The sequence below is a fragment of the Brienomyrus brachyistius genome, chromosome 1 (genome assembly GCF_023856365.1).
Source record: "Brienomyrus brachyistius isolate T26 chromosome 1, BBRACH_0.4, whole genome shotgun sequence".
NCBI lineage: Eukaryota > Metazoa > Chordata > Actinopteri > Osteoglossiformes > Mormyridae > Brienomyrus > Brienomyrus brachyistius.
Genome location: NC_064533.1, coordinates 21,761,577 through 21,781,823, shown reverse-complemented (window position 1 = coordinate 21,781,823; position 20,247 = coordinate 21,761,577). Strand labels below are relative to the sequence as shown.

The 20,247-nt window shown below is 45.8% G+C and overlaps 4 protein-coding genes and 1 long non-coding RNA gene across 6 annotated transcripts; 2 read left to right on the top strand and 3 right to left on the bottom strand.

Moving 5' to 3' along the window:
• Positions 1-50: 50 nt before the first annotated feature.
• On the top strand, positions 51-6,722 carry maf1b (MAF1 homolog, negative regulator of RNA polymerase III b). Its single transcript, XM_049008293.1, has 9 exons — positions 51-353; positions 435-686; positions 1,171-1,255; positions 2,911-3,039; positions 3,311-3,473; positions 4,193-4,314; positions 4,741-4,860; positions 5,170-5,265; positions 5,470-6,722. The coding sequence occupies exons 3-9, from the start codon at positions 1,173-1,175 to the stop codon at positions 5,492-5,494; spliced, it is 738 nt and encodes a 245-aa protein (XP_048864250.1). The 5' UTR covers positions 51-353; positions 435-686; positions 1,171-1,172; the 3' UTR covers positions 5,495-6,722.
• A 140-nt stretch (positions 6,723-6,862) lies between these two features.
• si:ch73-174h16.4 (leucine-rich repeat-containing protein 14) lies at positions 6,863-12,430 on the top strand. Of its 2 annotated transcripts, none has more exons than XM_049008253.1 (3): positions 6,863-8,450; positions 8,866-9,633; positions 11,685-12,430. In XM_049008253.1, exons 1-3 carry the CDS (start codon positions 8,173-8,175, stop codon positions 12,259-12,261), a joined length of 1,623 nt encoding a protein of 540 aa, XP_048864210.1. In that variant the 5' UTR covers positions 6,863-8,172; the 3' UTR covers positions 12,262-12,430. The 2 variants fall into 2 exon arrangements, with proteins under 2 accessions (XP_048864210.1, XP_048864221.1); XM_049008264.1 differs by having other exon boundaries at positions 8,309-8,521.
• A 1,465-nt stretch (positions 12,431-13,895) lies between these two features.
• On the bottom strand, positions 13,896-14,808 carry LOC125738847 (uncharacterized). Its single transcript, XR_007396923.1, has 3 exons — positions 14,546-14,808; positions 14,398-14,459; positions 13,896-13,928 (listed from the first exon to the last, which is right to left on the bottom strand). It is a non-coding gene; the product is annotated as an uncharacterized LOC125738847 (long non-coding RNA).
• A 22-nt stretch (positions 14,809-14,830) lies between these two features.
• wdr97 (WD repeat domain 97) lies at positions 14,831-16,941 on the bottom strand. The gene is made up of 4 exons (XM_049008280.1): positions 16,137-16,941; positions 15,817-16,008; positions 15,446-15,558; positions 14,831-15,253 (listed from the first exon to the last, which is right to left on the bottom strand). The coding sequence occupies exons 1-4, from the start codon at positions 16,647-16,649 to the stop codon at positions 15,031-15,033; spliced, it is 1,041 nt and encodes a 346-aa protein (XP_048864237.1). The 5' UTR covers positions 16,650-16,941; the 3' UTR covers positions 14,831-15,030.
• A 90-nt stretch (positions 16,942-17,031) lies between these two features.
• Positions 17,032-18,954, bottom strand: LOC125749541 (uncharacterized). Its single transcript, XM_049026912.1, has 4 exons — positions 18,515-18,954; positions 18,258-18,395; positions 17,744-17,902; positions 17,032-17,205 (listed from the first exon to the last, which is right to left on the bottom strand). Exons 1-4 carry the CDS (start codon positions 18,692-18,694, stop codon positions 17,032-17,034), a joined length of 651 nt encoding a protein of 216 aa, XP_048882869.1. The 5' UTR covers positions 18,695-18,954.
• Positions 18,955-20,247: the final 1,293 nt, after the last annotated feature.

Below are 20,247 nucleotides of genomic sequence, written 5' to 3'. Positions count from 1 at the left end.
TTTTCTAGCTGCGCAGGAATGATAGGCGTGGCATTTAACAATAAAAATTTATATTGTAGCCATTCTAGGGGCGGGGTAAAGTAGTGTTTTCTAGTCCGCTGTCTTCGATCAGCGCCATTAGACAAAAAAATCGTTTAGTCCGTTAATTTAGTAGAGCGGAAACCAGCACAAAACAGATCAAGTCGCTGTAATAAAAGCGACTGTGATCTCGTCGAGGATCTGTTATTTTTCTCGTAAATCGACCTTCCAAACAGGGGGATGCTGCTACAGTCTGAATCTGAGACTCTCAGACCGTCGTCGGGTTTCACGTCTCAGTTATTCCGGAAAAACGGTTTTTTGATAAAAGAATCGAGGTGCAGTATAAGACGATGCCAGCCGCGACCGTACACCTTCTCAGGGTACTAATTTTTTTTACTTATTCTTGTTCCTGTTAGGTACTTACCGACCCTCCCAAGTTGGGGTAAAAAATCTTGTTTTTAGCGTCGAAGGTGTAGCAGAGCTGCTGAGCTAATTTGGCCCCAGAGGTCGTGAAGTGCTGAGGGAACGACGCTATTATTACTTTATTATTGCTGTTCAACAACATCATCTACGGATTATCCAAAGATTCAGCAGAATTTTTATTCCCAGCGAGACTTTGATCCCCTTTACTAAAACCACCGGACGTGTAAACAATCATTCAGCCTGAGGTACGTACCATCGACATTTTTGTACGTGACTAGTCAAGAGTTACTTGGATGCCATTGCCGACTTGTTTTTGGATTAATTTTACCGTGTCCTAAAGGAACACGGAAATGACTTTGGTGTGGGGGAAGGGGTGTGATTCGCGTCGGGGTTGGGGTCTCGCCTGTTTGACCCGCCCGTGCTTAGATGCAGGCCTTGATCACTAAATATATTACATTAATCATTGAAGGTGTTAACAAATCATCAGATGTATTTCGCCATTTTAAGACAACCCCTTTTAAAATGGAAAATATGCGATCAAAATGTTGGCTTGTACTTTGTAAGACATTTATGTAAACAAGTAAGGTTGTAATTGTTGTAAATTGCTTCAGCTGCACAAATCGGATTTGCATGATGAGCATCCATGCTCGGAGGGAGTACTTCAACCGCGTAATAGTTTGCACATTATACGCCTTGTTTTTATATGCGTATTTTTGTCCACTGCTGCAGCGATGAAGCTATTGGAGAACTCCATCTTCGAGGCCCTGAGCTCTCAGCTGTGCGTTGAGACTGGAGATTCGCACATCCTGGGCAGGTAGATGCTATGATAACGCCCGCCGAAGCTGACAGGAAGTTTTTTGAGTTGATTGTCGAAATGTATAAGTGCACTTACACACACCAACGGGAAGAAATCATTCGTTAACTGTACATCCTGGGCCATGTTTACACCCCTGGTAGCTCTGGGGTTGTAATTGTAAACACCCATCGTATTTCTGGGTAAATGACGTTTTCTCTCCGAGCAGTACGAGTTTGATAACCGCAATAGGTTTGAGTTCCGGAACACAGATCGTGACATTTGAAATCCGTTTCCCGCGTGTAGAGCGACTGCTTCTCGGATCGAGGTTAGCACTTCTGGGTTGTGTGGTGGTTTGTGCACCTGCCTGCTAGTCGGTAACTGAACGAAAAGGGGATATACAGAGATCAGGCAGAGGAGCAGCGCAATACAGGAATGGTTCCAGTTTACAGAGAATTCTTTTTTCAAAAGTAGGTGAACCTAGCAGTTTTAGATGTGCCTGGCAAGAGGGTAATGTAGTAAAGCCCAGGGGGTGTCAGACCTCAAGCTGGATAGTGTTTCATTAAGATCCTGTAAACCCAGGAGTCGGAAGAAAAGGATGCCATGGGTGTCACTTGATATTTTGCTGGGGACATGTTGGCCAGTCTGATCAGCTGTCGAGCAGGTGCATCGAATTATAGTGTTTTGTGCCAGTGGGAATGAGAAGCCTCAATTTTAGTGAATACCAATGAACTTTATTAATCCCCATCGTGCTCTCTGTGAAAGACACGTATAGGAATGAGAGCAAGTTTAGGAGTCACAGCGCAGGGTCAGCCAACGTGCAGCACCCCTGGACCTGGGGGTGGGGGCCTTGATGACACTTTCGTTTAGTTGTGGCGTTGAATCTAATTACAGCTTACCGGAAGTCACGTGACAGTCGTGTGATGGTTGCAGGCTGGTTAGGTGACACACGGCGTGGTGCCAGAGAGCTTCCAGTATCTGCCAGCCAGGGTTATTTACAGAGGACTGCCTCTTTGGCACAATTTTAAATCTCCCCCAGATCACAGTAGTGGCTCAGGCTGGGGTTTGAGTCCAAGATCGTGGCCCTTGAACAGAACCGCAGATGTGGACAAATGATCCGGGTTTGAAGTTGATACAATAAACAGACCCTGACACAAACCCGTCTTCACCTGCCGAAACTAGGACAAGTTCGTCAGTCATGTGACACCCCCAGTCACATGATCTTTACTCGCCACTATAATTAGTGTCTCTAAGCCAGGGACTGTGTTGTGACAGGTCCTCCTTTACATAACTCTGACTCTGCACCAGGGGCAAAATAAACATATGCTGTGTCCTGCCAGGCTCTTTGGTCACTGGGAACAACATAAGAGCAACATTCTGTCACTATAAAGTTTATGCGAGGGCGAGGAGATAGAATTATTACTTTTATAATAACCAATTTTACTGCTCGAAACAGGTTTTTCTGGTACTGTGAAGTGTCATGTGGGGTGGTGAGTGATCACCCAGAAGGGGGTGTGTTGGACTGTGCCGTCAGGACCAGCTTCAGATGTAATCTTTATCAAAGTGGTCTTTGGGTTCAGAAGTTAGGGGTGCAGAGTCAGCCTGTCTCTTTATTCCAGCCCCCCACATACCCCCATTCAGCCCCCCCATTTTACCTGCCTTTGTTTTTCTTGCAGGATTGAGAGCTATTCCTGCAAGATGGCGGGGGATGACAAACACATGTTTAAGCAGTTCTGCCAGGAGGGGGAGCCGCATGTCCTGGAAGCCCTGTCCCCACCACAGTCCAGTGCCACCAGCCCTCCCCAGTGAGTTCCACTTGCCTGTTTGCCCTGTGTTTTATTTTCTAACTGTGCCTGACTGTACTCTGGACCATGCATTTCAATCGAAGTCCTCAATGGCAATCAGGTGATATGTGTCCCCCTGGAGGGGGTGGAGCTGGGAGGGAAGGAAATATTAGTGGTGTTTTGATCTTCACATTTCATTTCCTCACTTCCTGCTTTCTTCTTTCTGTCGTCTTGCCCAACCACCATCCCTTCCATTCCTCCGCAATCTGCTGCTACTGGCCCCTGTTAACAGACTGGCTAAAAGCAGCGAGGATGGCGAGAATCCATTGAGTGACAAGTGCTGTCGGAAGACCCTCTTCTACCTCATCAGGACGCTCAACGAGTCCTTCCGGCCTGACTATGATTTCAGCGCGGCGCGTGCCCACGAGTTCAGCCGCGAGCCCAGCCTCAATTGGGTCAGTGCGCTGCCTCCTGCTCAGCCTGTACCATTGGATCTCTGGACGGCGGGGGCAGAGATGCGGAGTTCTGCTAGGCTACAGATAGGGTTTGTCCAAAGGCCACATTCCTGGGCGGGTAGCTTTTCACAAAGAGGCCTGAAAATAGACAATTATAGGTTCTCAGCCAAAAATAATGTGTTAATAGTAAGTGGAACATAGTGCAGTGAAAATTGTACATTGTTAAAAACAACACAAATCCAACATTAGGAAAATTTGGATTTTATTTAAAATAATATTGACCACTTACCCTGTGATCCGCTTTTGATCTGTGACCCGTTGGTTGAGAAAGTGTCGTACATGGTTGCGAAAAGCCTGTGGAATTTCAGAAGTGGGGAAGTGCAGATTGAGACAGTCGACACTACAGGATGAAAACTCTGCTTGCTGGTTTCTGTCCCAGCTGTTCGGTATCATGTGTCAGAGCCAGGACCCGTTCCGGTGTTGATACTAAGAAATTTTCTGGGGTTGCATGTAATGGGAGTTCCCGTGAAACAATATGACTGACATTAGTACTTCCTTAAATAACACACCCATCTCACAGCATGACACATATCTGCATTCCAGAGAAATGTACTTGCAGTGGCTGCCTTCTGCTTTTTATTTTGTTTTTTGACCTGCCTGATGCTTCCCTATGCTGTGCAAGCCCCTCAAATGGGCTCTGGTGCTGTGTCCTCCCCCAGGTGACCAATGCGGTGAATGGCAGTTTGATCTCAGCCGTGGGGGAAGAATTTAACTCTCTGGGTCCACAGCTGTGGAGTGCTATCGACCAGGAGATCAACCTTCAGAGTTGTGACATTTACAGGTGTGTGGAATATCAGTATTAGAATAATAAAATACATAGAATACTTAAGAAATGTAAAATATCAGAAGAGCCCATTTTCATCATGGTTTAAGGACATTATTTAGGTGTAAGATTTATTTAGCAGGTAACTTCATACAAAGCAACATAAATGAAAAAGTAGGCTCATCCTTCCCCATAGCTATTGGAGGTTATGCGCCTAGCTCAAGGCCCCAAAGGTGAATCTTTCTGTTAGCCATGGGATTTGAACCGACAACCATCTGATCACAGGCGCAGAATGCTAGCCCACAGAACTGTACACCACCCCTACATCATATGTTGCTGGGCTTGCTATTATTTTCGGTCATTTATTTGACTAGTCTCTTCTGCACGGGTTAGCAGCCCTATGCTGGGCAGGTGGTTGGCTGAAGTGTTTGGCTTTCTCTGTAGCTACAATCCAGACCTGGATTCGGACCCCTTCGGAGAGGAAGGCAGCCTCTGGTCGTTCAACTACTTCTTCTACAACAAGAAGCTGAAGAGGATCGTCTTTTTTACCTGCCGCTCTGTCAGGTTGGCTGAATTGTGATGTCTGTCCGCTTAGCGGCTTCTGTGCGTGTGGGGTAGGTTGGGGTGGACAGAATGTATTTCATTCATTTAACAGATGTTGCACAAATAGTGACACGATGTGTGATATGTTGCGAGAACAGCTGCCTCTATGTGGACAGCATTGGTTATATTTAAATCAGCCTCCATCTGGAACGCAGAAATAGCCAGGATTGCCAGATTTTAGCGGCTGAGGTAGCATGAGGTGCGTTGGGATGTTTCGACCTCGTTGTCATATCCTCCTGTCTTCCTCCCCCCCCCCCCCCCCCCCCACAGTGTCCTGAGTGGTTATGGCCGTGGCTCTCTGGACAACGAACTGGACATGGAGCTGGATATTGATGAGGAAGAGCTGGATGGGTTTACTGAGGACAGGTATGGGGGGTGCTAAATGTGTAGATGAGTTTTAATGGGATCTGCAGTTTGTAGCAGTTGAAATGCTGCATTTTCTGATGTATAAATCCAGTAGGTCTGCCTGTAGTGATGCAAGGAAGTGCAATCTTGAAGGGAAGCCTGTAAATCACACCATACTCACTCTCTCTCTCTCTCTCTCTCTCTCTCCCCCTCCCCTCCCCCCAGGATCCCCAGGGCCCTCTGTGTCTGATCTGTCTTCTCAGGGACAAACATTTGCACTCTGTCTCTCTTCCCCTCCCCCCATCCCTCCTCCTCTTCCTCTTTGTTGTCTCTGTCCTACATTTTTGTTTCTCTCATGGACTCTGACGGTATTTAGACTCTGGCTGCACTGCCTGTTCCCCCGAAGCCACATCTTCCTTTTCGTCCTCCAGCGTTGGACTTGTTAGAATCCACTGTCCTCCTCTTCGCTTCTCTTGGCTGCTGTCAGGATGGCAGGAAGCACCCAGTGCTGTGACGCTGGGGTTTTGGGGTGCCTTAATATAAGCCCCCACCCATTCCCAGTGGTGAACTTGGAGCAGCGGCAGAATATTCTGGACTGTTTAGGTGCCTCTATCAAGCTTCAGGCTTAGCCCCAGACCCTGGATGGACATTACGTTCTGACTTATCAGATGCCTGTTGCTGGATGGAGTGTGATTTGTGAAAGGGCTGAAAGACTGCGGACTGCTTTTTCAGTGGGGCCAGTGTGGGCCTCTGCCTCGCCGCCCCCACACAAGTCAATCAGGTGCAGTCTCTACACCAGCATCAGCAACTGGAGGCAGAGATGCAACAGTGGGGACAAGGGAAGACCTTGGCTTGTATAACAGAGGGGGGCATCTCCCCTCTGGGAGATTTGCAGCATTTGCTGTGTCCAGCTTGGAGATCCTTTTTTTTCTTTAATTTCTTGCCTCCTGTTTTTATTATTCCAAGAATTTTAAGTTTACAGGAGATGCAGATATTGTGCAGCTATACAGCCCTGCTGCTGAAGCCAATGATAGCCGGTGTCCCCATGTGTCGGAGTCCCCCCTAGCGAGGCCCTGCAGCAACAGCCCAGGCTAGGATCACTGGCCGGATGGCACCCTGTTTGGGCTCCACGACGCCTCGCGGTGGCGTTTCTCGTGTGTATGTGTGTGTTTTTTTCCCCACTCCGTACTGAGCAGTATTCGGGGTGTGTGTGCTCTCTAGCATTTTCACTTTCGCACTCACCGTTTTGGTAACACCCTGTTCTTGTGGACGATTACCGCAAACAAGCAGCACACGTGCCGACGGCGGAACAGGACTGGCGCGATGGGCGCTCGCAGAATTGTTTACGGCGAAAATGCGCTTCTCCTTACAGCCGCGGACGTGCTCGTTGCGGGTCCCACGAAGTGCGCTTCTCGTCATGCATTAAGTTTCGTTTCGCAGTGAGAACTTTTCTGTGAATAAAGTTTCCTGTATTTTGACCACATAGCATCTGTGCCGTTTGTTTTGGACACAGACTGCTGCTCTCTGGGCTGCTTATGGTGCGTCTCATTACATCACCACAGAAATATTGCCTTGAGCAAGATGCTTTGGCTTTCCGTGATTTCTGATGGCCTTAAATCTAAACCCTCACAACAGTGCACATGCTGTCAGTAAGTCTGAAGATACGGACATTCCAGAGAAATGCCGTCTGTAGGATTGTCAGGAGTCAACGCAGATTTCATACCTATTAAAAATGAAATATAAACCCAGGGTAGTGCAAATGTTTTCTTAGAGTCTGTATATGTTTGATATTTGTTACTCGTTAGAAAATCATTAGATCCTGTTACAGAATGTTGGGATAGAATGGTATTTGAAGATTTGCTTCTGTCATAGTACAGATCTGGCACTTTATAATTAGGCCACCTGTGACCGAAAATGGTCCGGAAAGTTTTGAGTTATATGCAGTCCTTGCTTGTACAGAGCTACCTAGCGATACGGTATCAGTCTTCCATCAGTTTGAACAACTGCCGTAAGAAAGGACACTAATTCATCTTACTTCACACCTGCAGGGTTGCCAAGTGACCTATCCCACTGCTAACACCAGTCTAGCAAACCAATGCTGTCAGAGTGCGGAGAGATTCAAAGGTTTTATGGCTGCCATGGCTCATCACATTGCTTACTTACTAAAATTTAAGGCATACCAGCGCCCTCTATTGTAAAACATCCACCATAGCAGGAAATTACGCTACTGTAGAGCTGGGACATAATGACAGGAAAATGGCGGACAGGAGGAGTTACAAGACACTTGTACACTGACTGTTGTACATATAACAATCGTGTAGCAATAGAGATTAAAACAATTCCTTAAATTTTTATTTAGGCTAGCTTCATTGAAATTATGTTTCTAATACTCGGGAAGGTTACATATTTTTACGCCACTACTATCTGTAAACTTGTAAAAAGTAGGAACTTTTAATGTGTGTTAGCTGTGTGTTTTAGCCATATAACCCACTTTAGACAACTAAATGGCATGAATTGCATACTAGGGATTCAGCTGCAATAACAAAGGGAGAACTCGGTACGCACTGACGCTTCATGCATGTCGCGCCGATTTTTACGTCATCAATAAACGCCGGCGTCAGCAGCGGGAAGTAAACATATTTATAAACTCACTGGGAAATGGTTGTGTCGGCTCTATGAAGGGTCGATATGTAAGACAGACGCTCTTGTTAGTTGAATCGGCTGGTCGTGTATCATCCCATGTCCTGCATGTGTTATAAGATGTGGGATATTATCCACTGGGCGCCTGTGTCAACATCTGATTTCAGGGCTCGATTTGTGCTAGGCGGCTTATGAATTTCTTTTTTTTAATTTGAGTGGTTGAAGCCGTTTCGGATTGCTGTCAAAAGCAGTAAAGTAAGCTTCCGGAGTGCCAGTCCACCCGTCGCCATGGTACTGTCGCTCATCAACCTGTGCGCCCGGTCCGTGGTCAGTGATCACGGCTCGTCGCCCTGCTGGCTCGCCTGCGTCCCTAGGGAGCTGTACAGGGCGCTGCTGGAGGCCGCCTTCGTGCACTGCCGACCGCTGGCCATTGGCGAGCTGGTGCAGCGCTGGCCCGAGAGGTGCCTTCGCGTAGGCGGGCGCAGGAAAGCCGGACACACGCCGCCAAACCGGCTTTGTGTCCAAGCACTGCTGCTGGCGGTGGTCAGGGGGCTGGGGGACAAGCGGTAAGGGAACTCTGTAAGCTGTTTTGAAAGCTTTTAAATGAACCGTGTTTGATGGCTGATCTGCAATTTATGTAAGTTGACACTGTGCTTTTATGGTCCAGTCGCGTATACATATAGTAATTTTGAAATTTCAGTTGTTGATTACATTTATAACATTTTTTCTTTTTAATGAGAGGGGTGCAGAAGTAATATATGATACACGTCTCCAGTTTAACACGCCAGCCCATAACCATGACACAGTGTGTAAGATAAATATGAAATATATGTAAAATTGGACAGGGTCTCAGGATGACATTTTGCCAGGGGCCCCACAATTTCTAGCTACGCCCCTGTGTGGTGAACATAGGTAATCTATAATATAAGATTACTAATGGTCTGAAATGTTTCTCTTTTTTGTCCCTTCTCCCTGCGCCAGGTGTGCTCTTCAGGTGCTGGATCTCTGCGGGCTTCAGTGTGAAGACGGAGGCCTAGTGGACTCCATGGGTGGCTGGTCTCTCACTGTAGCGCTCTGCTCCATGGTGCTTCAGGCTCGGGTGGCGGCCAGGGGCCAAGTCAAGAGGGTGCAAGAGAGAAAACCGCTCCAGGAGACAGAAGGGCAGAGGGCGAGAAAAGAGAATGGTGTGCAGAAAAGTATTCAAGATAGGGGGGGTCAGCCACCTGTGGAGCGCCAGGCAGAGGTGAGGGGGGTGAGGAGGATCATGGAAATGACACGGGATAGGGTAAAGGAGTCCCAGGAGGCGGAGCAGCAGCAGGAGGCGGAGTTTGTGGTGCAGGTGCAAGCTGACCTGTTCATAAATGCACGTTCCTGGGAGCGCGTCCACACGGCACTGGCTACTAAAGGCCCCTTGCAGCTACACTGCCAGCACCTCCGTGTGGAGGAGCTCCCCGCCGCCAGCATCGTAGCACTGCTGTCTCTGCTCCCTCCCCGCAGCTTACAAGGTCTGGATATCCACTACAGCAGCCTAGGCGTGTCAGGCCTGGCCCTCCTGCTGCCGACACTGGCCCGCTTCCCTTACCTGAGCTCACTCCGACTGCACTACTGCAACCTGGATGTGCGCAGGGACACACCCGGCCAAGAGAAGGCACTGAGAGACATGGCGGCAGGCTTGGGGGCGCTGGTGAAGCTGAGGCAGATCAGCCTCACGGCTCTCCGATTGTCAGGACACCTGCGATTGCTGCTCAGGTACGGTGGACCCTCAGATTATTGCAGCCACCAAAATAAACCAAATGGTTTATTATAGTTTTATTATGTTCCATATAATTAATATAATATAGAATTATTAGTAATCAATGTTAAATAATTACTTTAGCTAGATAGTAGTAAAAACACTAATGTAAAGTGTTAAATTTTCTTTTTTGTTAGTTTTGGAATCAATATTTATGGTTATCGTTTTGTTGTTTTTATTGTATTTTTATATCCTGTTTCATTCATCTATCCATCCATCCATCCATTGTCCTATTCAGGGTTGCGGGGGTCTGGAGCTTATCTTACCGTTTCAGTTTATGTAAATGTTTTCTAATAGTTTTACTTTAAGTGTGTTTAATATGTAAAGTCTGAGGTACCAGAGCTTGTAGAAGGCACAGAGACCTACTGCGACCACCATTATATGAGGAACCAGAGCTCACTGACTTTGAATGACATTACACGCACAAATTTTACATCGACACCTCTTAGTTAGATCAAACTGTAAGACCCTTATAGATGAGTTCAATGGTCCAGGAGGTAATATCATCTATTTTAGTGGCCACAAAGTGGATTTTTCCTCATGGGCGTTGCTGAATTTCCCTTTCAAATCAAAAGTCAGATAAGTGAAACATACTAATTCAGGCAGATGTATGTAAAAAAATCATACTTACAACCAGTTTTATAAATATACATTTCTTTAGTTCAGTTTGTATTTAAGTTTAATTATATTGGGTGTAGCGTTTGAGGTAGTGGAGTGCAGACTAATCAGAGCCAGAGGTCCCAGAGCTGAACTCCGACAAGCTCCAGCACAAATGAAGCAGTGCTTTAATCCTGCTTTAGTAGGAGCTTTCCTCTTTAGACAGCATTAAAGGATGTTTAAAATCGATTGTAATAAGTAAATTCCCTGCAAAAGTCTGTTTGGCACATCCATAATGCTGATAAAATGGACAGTGGAGACCACTTCCAGTGATTTAGTGATCGTGGTTATAGTGATCGTGGTTATAGTGATCAACCGCTTATATGGATCAAAAAGCTTTGGACAGAATCATTCCTGTACAAATACTGTTTAAATAATTTGCTTATAGTAATCAAGTAGTCCGCATACAGTGTTCGTTTTGTTTTATGCATGACAGCATATGGAAAAATTTAACTACAGTAATTCTTTTTGTTTTTTTTACTGTACTTTGATACTGTAGCCCTTCGCAGTAACCCGTCTGCTTCTGTCTAGCTACCTGAGGCTAATGCTAATGCTGTCATGCACAGAAAACATGACAGTACTGTATTGTAGTGTATTTAAATTATATACCTGAATACAGGTCTGTCATTTAATTTGTGCAGTACTGTAATTTAGAACAGCAATGCATTCTGTAGTGGTAAAGAGAGAGCTGAGCTGGAAGGCGAAGCTATCAATTTACCAGTCGATCTGCGTTCCTATCCTCACCTATGGTCATAAGCTCTGCATAGTGACAAAGAATGAGATTGTGGATACCAGCGCCAGTCATGAGTTTCTTGTGCAGGGTGTCTGGGCTCAGCCTTAGCGACAGGGTGGAGGAGCGCAGACATTCTGGAGGGTCTCAGAGTAGAGCCGCTGCTCCTCTGCATTGAATGGAGCCAGTTCGGTTGGTTGGGGAAACTAATTTGAAAGGGCCTCTGGATGCCTCCCTGCGGAGGTGTTTCAGGCATGTCCAACTGGGAGGAGGCCCCAGCGCAGACCCCAGACACGCTGGAGAGATTGTATCTCTCGGCTGGCCAAGGAATGCCTTGGTATTGCCCCGGTGGAGCTGGAGGAGGTGGCTGGGGAGATAGAGGTCTGGGCATCACTGCTTCGACTTCTGCCCCCGCACCCCAACCCTGTATAAGCGGCGGATAATGGATGGATGGATACAATGAAATCAACATTATTTATAATTTTCCTAGATTCCTTGTTAAATATGGCAATGCTTTTTGACCATCATCATTACTAGAAAAGTGGTTTTAACTCAATGAGGGTAAGTCATTCTTTGAAGTTGCTCAGTTGCTTACTCGAGCCCTTGTTCCTATGCCTTCAGCTCTCTCTCGCAGCCTTTGGAGGTGTTGGAACTCCCCTACCTGAGTCTGATTCCGGCTGACCTCTCCTACCTGTCCTGTAGCATCCATGCCACCTCCTTGCGACGACTGGACCTGAGTGAGAACAGGCTGGAGGAGGCCACTTTGCCCTCGCTGTGCCGCCTGTTGTCTCAAGCCTCTGGTTCGCTGACACACTTGTCCCTGTGTGGCTGTGGTCTATCCGACAGCCTGTTGGGGGCGCTGTTTCCTCCGCTGCGCTGCTGCCGGACCCTGTACAGCTTAGGGCTTGCCCTTAACCCGCTCTCCCGGACCGGGGTACTGGCTGTGGTACGGGTGGCCGCCTCCATCTCCTCTCTCCGGCTGCTGCTCCATCCAAATGCGCTGGAGGAGTATAAGCCTGGTCTGCCGCCTTTGCCCTCCAGTGCTCAGCTGCTGGATTGGCCCCTTGAAGAGGAGTTGGATTGGCGGGAGGCCTTCCAGGCTGAGCTGGAGATGGTGCTGGTCGAGAGCGAACGATCAAACCTGCTTCTCACCTCGGACCTTCTAAACTACAACAGTCTCCTGGAAGAAGAAGCCTAGGCCCCGATACCACCGTAAGCCGGAGTGATAAACTAGCAGAGGCTGCTCTTTGTCCACAGTAGCTCTAGATCTTCCTACAGAACCTATTTACTGGGACAATTTTGCCCAGAACTGTTATGTAGCATTTGTTTAACATTGAGAATAAATAAATACCAATAAGCATGAATTACCCCCCAGGACCCAAAGTGTGTGGGCTTGTTTAACAACAATACTATCCAAGGGGTCCCCAGAAATGAAGTAGATGCTGAAAGACGAGCTGGGAGTATGACAGAATCTGTTCACCTTGCCAGTACACGTTCAGTCAACTTCAAACACTGTAGCTCTATCTGAACCAAACTGTACCGTGATGGAGACCCACATCTTGTCATTGTAGCCCATTTTAGACTTTGAAAGCCACTGTGTCTTTGCCACCACTGCTACTGTCCAATCAAATTGTTTTATTGGACTTAGGTCTCTCCTTGTTGGCACTATTTATGAAAGGGTAGCTATGATCATAATCAGTCTTATTTTTCTTTACATGTTAAAGGATTTTCAGAGTTTTTACATTTTCAATGAATTTATTCCCATGCTATTTGTAAATTATAAAAAAGAATCCTATATCTGTTGTTTTGATCAGTAAAAATGACGTGATTAACAGGGACTTATCGCGTGTGGACATACACTACCAGTCAAAAGTTTTTGCACAGTACAGGGTTTTACCACTTTTTCACTGCACATTTTTTTTCTTGTTAAGCATCGGAAAGAGTATGTAACTACATGTCTGACATCCTATTAACTGGTTGTGCGGTGATGGTAGAGTCAAATTCTGGATTGACTTTTAAATGCTCTAGTTAACCGTTTCATCCCAAGAAACGGCAGCGTTTAATGTCCCTTGTGGAAAGAATACCTCAACTTTTATCTGCCGTTATAACCGCTGGAGGAGGTTACAGTGTGTGGCTCACAGGGCTAAGCCTCTGTACCTGTGATCAGAAGATTACTTCGAGCCCAGCCTCAGCACATCCGCAGGTCCTTGGCCAGTACCCTTAACCCCCAGCTCCCTGGGTGCTGCTGTGGGTGGCTGCCCTTCATGGCCAGCTTGCTCTCACCTACAGAGAGCAAGATGGGGGAGGCGTAAAGAGAATTTCCCCACAGGGTCAATGAAGAAGAAAAAAAAATCAAAGATATTTGTGTATTTTTAGTAAATGTCAAGTGAGTAACATGCAAATGTAGAAAATCTGCATGCAAAATCTTTTGACTGGTAGTGTATATATGACCATATAGCAGTGTGCATGTTCTCTAACAACACAGATAACTACAATTAAAATATTATGTGCTATTATTGTTATTATTTGTGCTACATAGATTTTGGGTAAATAAAACAGAATGCTGGTGGCAGCAGGTTTAACCCAGATATGTGATCTTTAGTATCGCTGTCGTTTAGCGGAGCCCCCGACGGTCCGGGTGGGGGGTGTCTCCCATACCCCTGAGGGCAGTCTTCTGTAATTGTCAACAAAAGAGCGCTCCAGGAAAAAGTAGTGCTGTCGTGTCCCCATTAGGGGTCGCCAGTCTTCGGAGTAGGAGAAGGCAAAGGGGAAGTGGCCTGCGCTGACGCGGGGCAGGGGCAGGGAGATGAAGGGCGGGAAGCTGGTGGGGGGGGTGGCGGCTGAGCAGTGGGGGCAGGATCACACCTGTCCGGTGAAAAAAGCGCATTGTTTGGACAGCATCTGCACTAACATGTGGTTCGAACGTACGGAAGTGGCTGTGCAGTTTGATTTAGTCGGTTTAGCATGATGCTAATATTCGTCCTTATCGGGAATCCTGCTCTGCACTACCGCGATGGATAGACTTGTATATGTAGGTGTTAGCATGTTTTTAGGTCAGGGAGGCCCCTGGGATTTAAACCCATCACTTTTCATCACAGGTATAGCAGCCCAGTTATCTGAGCTATACATCAACCCTATAAGGGCAGGATTTCTTAATGATGGCTTTGACGTCTCCGATGGGTGTCATCAACTATCACCAAACCAAAGGCTTAAATATATCAGTGATTGACAGGATAATATTCCCAGCCACTGTAGGTTCCAAAGTCATGCTTCTGTCAAAGTTATAACACATAGTCAAGCCAGATGCCATCTTATAAAGAGGACAGACACTTACCCTTAGTGTGAGGCTTCAGTTCTGAGGTAAGTCTTTCCCCTGGGCGGTAAACTGGCTGCAACCTGGGGTTACACACAGCCTTAGACACAGTACACCTAAATCCCCCAGGGTCACCTGCATAGCTGACATACCTGCTCGGCTGACACACCTGTAATTTGGGGGTGAGAGAAGTTTGGTCTTTGTTTGGACAGGCGGACAGGATGATGGCTGGAGCCTCTGCCTTGCCCTTCTCTGAGAGCAGAAATAGTTCAGCACATCCACAGGGGTGAACAGGTCCTTCACACTCAGGTTCTGGACGAACGAGAATCTGTTTCTGACCTGGCGACCCAACGTAGGCCCAAGAGGCGGGAGTCAGTGTTCAACTGTGACCATTGGCCTCTGTACTCTGTCAATGCCTTCTTTTTTACCTAGAAAAATTAATCCTAACTTTTTCTGTTAGCTCAGAATTACTCCTACACAAGATTAAATTTTAATCAGCTGACAATTACCCTGTTGATTTTATGAAGCCTTGAAGCCAAAAATATTATTTCAGTTCATGATATTTAAACAATGTTTCCTTGTGGCTTTTCTTCCTTATATACCACTGAATTCGCTCATCCTAAAGGCCTGAAGGTTTAGTCTGATCGCTTGTGACTACAGTCCTCTGGACTTCTGCTTCACTCTAATGCCATGGGTCACCCTGTTCACCTTGTACTGATGGGTCCAGAGTTCCAACCAATCAGCGGCTTTCTTCCTCAGCACCTCCTGGGGCTTCGGATTCCCAGCCAATCCACTGTCCCAGACCTCTACCTCAGGGCGCAGCCAAAGGTCTACCTCTTTCACACCCATCACTTCCAGCAAGTACTGGGCAGTGTCCCTGTCATGGTCAACAAATGCATAAGTACTGGCATCTACAACGGCAGCATCCGTCTGTGACTCTCATAACAGCTACATGATGTTCATTGTAACATTGAATTCATTGTAAGTGAAATTTGAAACTTCTAAACCACAACCGAATGTTCTTAGCCTTTGGACAAGACCCATAAGCCTCCACATGACTGGGACTCACTGTAGCTCTCCATGGACCAGAAAGGCCAGCAGCTCCACCACCAGCTGCTGACTGGCAGAATCCAGGGATACTAGTGTGCTCATTAATTTGGTGAGAAAATGCTTCTCATTAGCCTGAAGACACAAACACAGAGTGGACATTGCTAGCATGAGTAGGACTAGTCTTATACAAAAATCATTTCAGATCCCATATGGCACAAGGGATACCAAATTTCTATGCAAAGGCTATTTTTTTTCTATTAAAAAATGTTAGTTTCTTCAGGTATTACATGACCTGGGGTCCAATGTGACCTATTAAGTTTTCAGTGATATGGAGCATAATATTAGTTGTCATGTAATACAGGGCATGGAAAGCGACCCTTGAGGACCCACTGTTGCTGAGGAGGTAGACGACTTCAACACGTCTATGAGGCCGGTGCAGATCTGCTCACTGATCTGTAGTGCACCCTGCTGTTGTAGCTCCCACAGCGCTTTTAGCATCTGCATCTTGGTCTCTGCCTCAACACGCTCCATGTGCTTCAGCAGTAGCTGGGCAAAGTCTTTGGGCCTGGGGGTGTGTCGAGTCTGTTTAGAAACCCCAGCCAACAGTCAAGCTGTTATACTCTACATATACCACTGTAAAACTGAGCTAACATACACCTAAATTGTAGATCATGAAGGAACATTTACTCCTAAACATGAACTGGACTCACTTTAATGTCTGGGTACAGTTCTTTAAACCAGTGATGGTCCACAAATTGTGTGATGAATTCTGGGAGCTTGGTGGAAGGAATGCAGGGCTGGGGAGTTATGGGCTTCTTGTGGGACGTTCCTGGAGGTGTTTCTTTCCTGGAAAGTGGGACTGGGGGAAGCTCGGGATGCTGGGGAGAAAGGGAGGTGTCCTGACTGTCGACCATCCACTGCTCCTCCACCCCACTCACAGCAGAGACAGTGGAGGTCTCCGCCAAGGATGAGGGAGGTGTGGCTGCTCTTAGCGGGATCTTTCCCAGTCCTGCTGGTAAGCCCATGTTCATCTTCTTCACCTCTTCTTTGTAGACCAAGATCTCACTGCTGTCACTGATCCTCAGAGACTGAGTATTTTGAAGTTTTGTGAGTTCCCACACCTTCGTACTCGTTTGACTCTTAGATCCAACTCCCACCTCATTAGGGGACCCTCGGCTTTGCCACATGGGGGCACGACCCAGTGGAGGCCTAAGTCCAGGCATCCTGCTGTTCTCCTTCTGCAGACGAAAAAATCAGATTAGCATGTTAGTGAGTAGCATGTCCACTTGCCTCAAAGTAACACTTGCTGCAGTAGCATGGAATGGAAATCTGGGATGACGTGGTCTTTCTGAGTGTAAATTCTTTTAGTTCCTCCACTGGCTGCTAAGGAACTAGTAGCTTCAGGTGGGGTCTGTTGAAATGAGGTTGTTCCACTGTTAGAAGATCACATACAGAGAAATGGAGGTTAGAATTGGCAGGAGGCAAAATCTGTAAATGGGTGCGGCAAGACCATAATGTTCCTCCTACAACTTTGTGAACAGCATCAGATCACACAACTGACTTATGGGGTAGTTTTCAAACAGTCATTTATCAGAGTGGTAAAAGCTAAGAGGACGGAGATGTATGCAGCTGAGATGAATGCAGGTTAAACTGCAGGTAGGAAGGCAGCGTCGTGACACTTTCCTCTGCAGTTCCATCCTTCACTTTCTTGCTCTTTCTTGTGGTTGGTGGGGTCAGGGGTAGGCTGCCAGTGACCCACCCTGGAGGGACCAGCACTGTCTGTAGGGGGAAGGTTTCCTCATATGAAGATTGAAAATGAGCAAGAATAAAAATATGCATAAGATCCTCTCTTGGGCAGCATCGGTAGAGGAAAATGGCCTGAATAGTAAGAATAAAATTATACATAAATCTTTAAACATCTACCTGAATTTATGAATGGGTTCCTTTAAACTGTACAAAACCCAGTGTAAAGAACCAGTGTTCTTAGTATTCATGAAAATGTCCTTGTGTATGTGTGGATTGTGTGTGTGTGTGTGAAACCAAATGCCCCCCACAATGTAATAAAAACCTGTTTTTCTGAGGTCCCCACAAAGATTTGTGAATGCAGCCAAAGAAGTAAAATGCCAAAAGTCTTGTATTTTGTTTGGTTACTTATGGTTAAGGTCGTCGTGTTGGTATTAGGGTTTTCCCCACAGAGATGAATGGAGAGTCCCCATAAAGGTATAATAATAAACCTGTGTGTGTGTGTGTGTGTGTGTGTGTGTGTGTGTGTGTGTGTGTGTGTGTGTGTGTGTGCGTATGGAAATGTGTATGTCACCTCTGGGCAAAGTGGATCATTGCAGACGATCTTCATGTAGCGTCTGAAAGCCTCTTCCTCAGCCTGCTGCCTGACAGTAGGCTTCCTCTTCCTGCATTCTACAGCCTCCTGCTGGAGAGCTTCCAGATCCCTGTTCCTTGCTAGCAAAGCTGCATATTCCTAGTGGAACAGACAACAGGTATGTCGTTATTTAAGACACTGAAACACAATACACTCGTCATCCTCTTCAGCTCCTCCACAGATGGACACTCTCAAACTTGGACAAACTGCATAATGTGCACGCAAAGAATACACCTCTCAACACAACATGTGGGCAGTGGTGGCTTAATGGTTAGGGAAGCACCCTTGTAATTGAAAGATTGCAGGTTCGAATCCCCGACCAACATGGCACCACTGAGGTACCCTGAGCAAGGGTCCTCAGGTTACACATATTGTCACATATGGGTTACATGCAGAGAACACAGATCTCCTCAGAAGTCAGACATGCATGGACCTCTTGCAACCCATAACTAACCTCTGTCCTGCACCCACTGATGAAGCCCACTGTTCTCTTGCTGCTGGTCACATGATGCACTGGGTCATCAGAGGTTGTGCGCCTATGGTCCTGTAAGGCATGGCTCACATCGCAGGGCCTGACATCATAGTGTTCCGTCTGTGAGAAAGAGAATGCAGAGCGAGAACATGCGTTAAAGCAGAGACATGGAATACGTACACAAGTAGTTATTAATGTAGTATAGCTCCTTCGTTTTTTAAGTTAACCAGCCCTCAAACCTTTCCCACACTGCACTTAGCGCTGGCGTTCAGACCCTCCTGCGTCCCGAGCGTTAAATGTCGGTCGCGCTGCTTTGTCTGCTCGGGGACTTCGCCATGCTCCGGGGTCGCGGACATTTCAGCCTCCCCCTCCGCGGTGCTGTCTCTGCCAGTTTCCCTGGTACCTTTAGGACCCGACATTACTTTTCTGTCTGGTCCTTCTGCTGCTCATTCAAAAATAAAATGGTGCGAGGGGATTTTTACTGTAACAAAACTTCTCGGCAGTTTAAGGTCGCGTAGTACTGGTTTCTCCAAAAAACGACAATTGAACTAGGGAAATATAAAACAAGGTAATAAACTGCCACTATCAATTTACTAACACGCGTAAAGCAAAACGTTTATTCATTATTATTTTACATTTGTTGGATCTCGGATTTACTCGCGTTGTAGTGTGGAGTCTTTGTTGCTTGGAAACCCCAATGTATCATATAAACGAATGTCTTGAAACATTATATACACGTTATTTTTTTAAGGAAAAAAAACAGTTTATTAACGAACTTCTGTTATTATGACTACAATTTTCGTTGTTAGGTTACATCTTTGTCGTTAGGACACAGAGTGGCACTAGTGAAAGTTTTTAATTCTTATCCAGCAAAGAGATGACCAGACCACTCTCCTGAAGACATAACGCCTTCTTAATGCAGCCAAAGCCTAGTTAAGTCAGCCTCTGTACAAAGGAGTTGAGATGCCTTTAATTTCCCTGTTTGTCTGGTGTCTCACCTTTAAAAACGGTGGCTGTGTTTGAAATACCACGCAAATACCACGCAGCTGACTTAAGTACGGAGGACAATCGTGTATAGCTGCAGAGCTACTTCTTTGCTTTCAGTTCGATTCGAGAATTACAGATTCAGCATTTATTTAATAAAGCTTTTAGTAAATATTTTTATACATATCTAACTTCTTCGTGAAAGTATTCTTCTTAATTTTGGAGAACACTATTCATCTTCGTGATCTTATTAAAATACCAAATCATACATATTTTAAGTGTTTAGAATATAAAATAAATTAATAATTCAGACATTTAGGCTTACTATTGTTAAAACACTATTTAAATAGTTTTCAATCACTTAGTAATTTTCTTTAGATATGTCACGGAAGGAAAAACGTGGAATAATCAGTAAATAGAAATTAGAACACAAAACCACTTTTGTTAGCAATATATAAAATTTCAGAGGAAAAAGCCAAGTATATTTGTTTGTAGTTTAAAGCCTAAAATGTTTTAAATTTCTCCTCATGATAATCTTATATAGCCACTTAATCTGCTTTGATTACAGCATTCAGTCTCCCTGTAGGCTATCTGCAAAGTTAATTCGTTTTGGCTCCACCATGGCTACTACCCAGAATACCAGAGGAGGGGACACTGCTGTTCTGTAGTCGAAGCTTCGCCCACAATGCAAATGTAGCTAATGTAAAGATTCCAAAAGTAGTGATATCTTTTTTAACGCAAAATGCAAAAGATCCCAGTTGATATGCGGTATGAAAGACGGATTGCTGGATATCTGGAATTGTGACCTCGTCTATTGCACCGTAGGACACGTTTTTAACCACAAATAGGCGTTAACATAGATTTAGTGGTCAGTCAATATACATTATAGAAAATCTTTATATTTCGTAAACATTACGAAACTGTAGGAATGTAATAACAGCAATTAACAAAGGTCAATGTAAAGTTATAAGAACCTTATCTTTGAAAA

Bases quoted from the DNA above. Each gene is read 5' to 3' on its own strand.
- LOC125749541 (XM_049026912.1), bottom strand. From the start codon at position 18,694: ATGTCGGGTCCTAAAGGTACCAGGGAAACTGGCAGAGACAGCACCGCG. The intron at 17,903-18,257 runs GTTAGTTATGGG...CTGTTCCACTAG, and splicing joins TCAGTGGGTGCAGGACAGAG to GAATATGCAGCTTTGCTAGC. The intron at 17,206-17,743 runs GTGACATACACA...TTCCCCCTACAG, and splicing joins ATGATCCACTTTGCCCAGAG to ACAGTGCTGGTCCCTCCAGG.
- maf1b (XM_049008293.1), top strand. From the start codon at position 1,173: ATGAAGCTATTGGAGAACTCCATCTTCGAGGCCCTGAGCTCTCAGCTG. The intron at 1,256-2,910 runs GTAGATGCTATG...TTTTTCTTGCAG, and splicing joins GATTCGCACATCCTGGGCAG to GATTGAGAGCTATTCCTGCA. The intron at 3,474-4,192 runs GTCAGTGCGCTG...GTCCTCCCCCAG, and splicing joins GCGAGCCCAGCCTCAATTGG to GTGACCAATGCGGTGAATGG.
- wdr97 (XM_049008280.1), bottom strand. From the start codon at position 16,649: ATGCCTGGACTTAGGCCTCCACTGGGTCGTGCCCCCATGTGGCAAAGC. The intron at 15,559-15,816 runs GTGGGTCCTCAA...TTGTGTCTTCAG, and splicing joins CGTCTACCTCCTCAGCAACA to GCTAATGAGAAGCATTTTCT. The intron at 15,254-15,445 runs GTGAGTCCCAGT...TGACCATGACAG, and splicing joins CTGGTCCATGGAGAGCTACA to GGACACTGCCCAGTACTTGC.
- si:ch73-174h16.4 (XM_049008253.1), top strand. From the start codon at position 8,173: ATGGTACTGTCGCTCATCAACCTGTGCGCCCGGTCCGTGGTCAGTGAT. The intron at 8,451-8,865 runs GTAAGGGAACTC...TCCCTGCGCCAG, and splicing joins AGGGGGCTGGGGGACAAGCG to GTGTGCTCTTCAGGTGCTGG. The intron at 9,634-11,684 runs GTACGGTGGACC...CTATGCCTTCAG, and splicing joins CACCTGCGATTGCTGCTCAG to CTCTCTCTCGCAGCCTTTGG.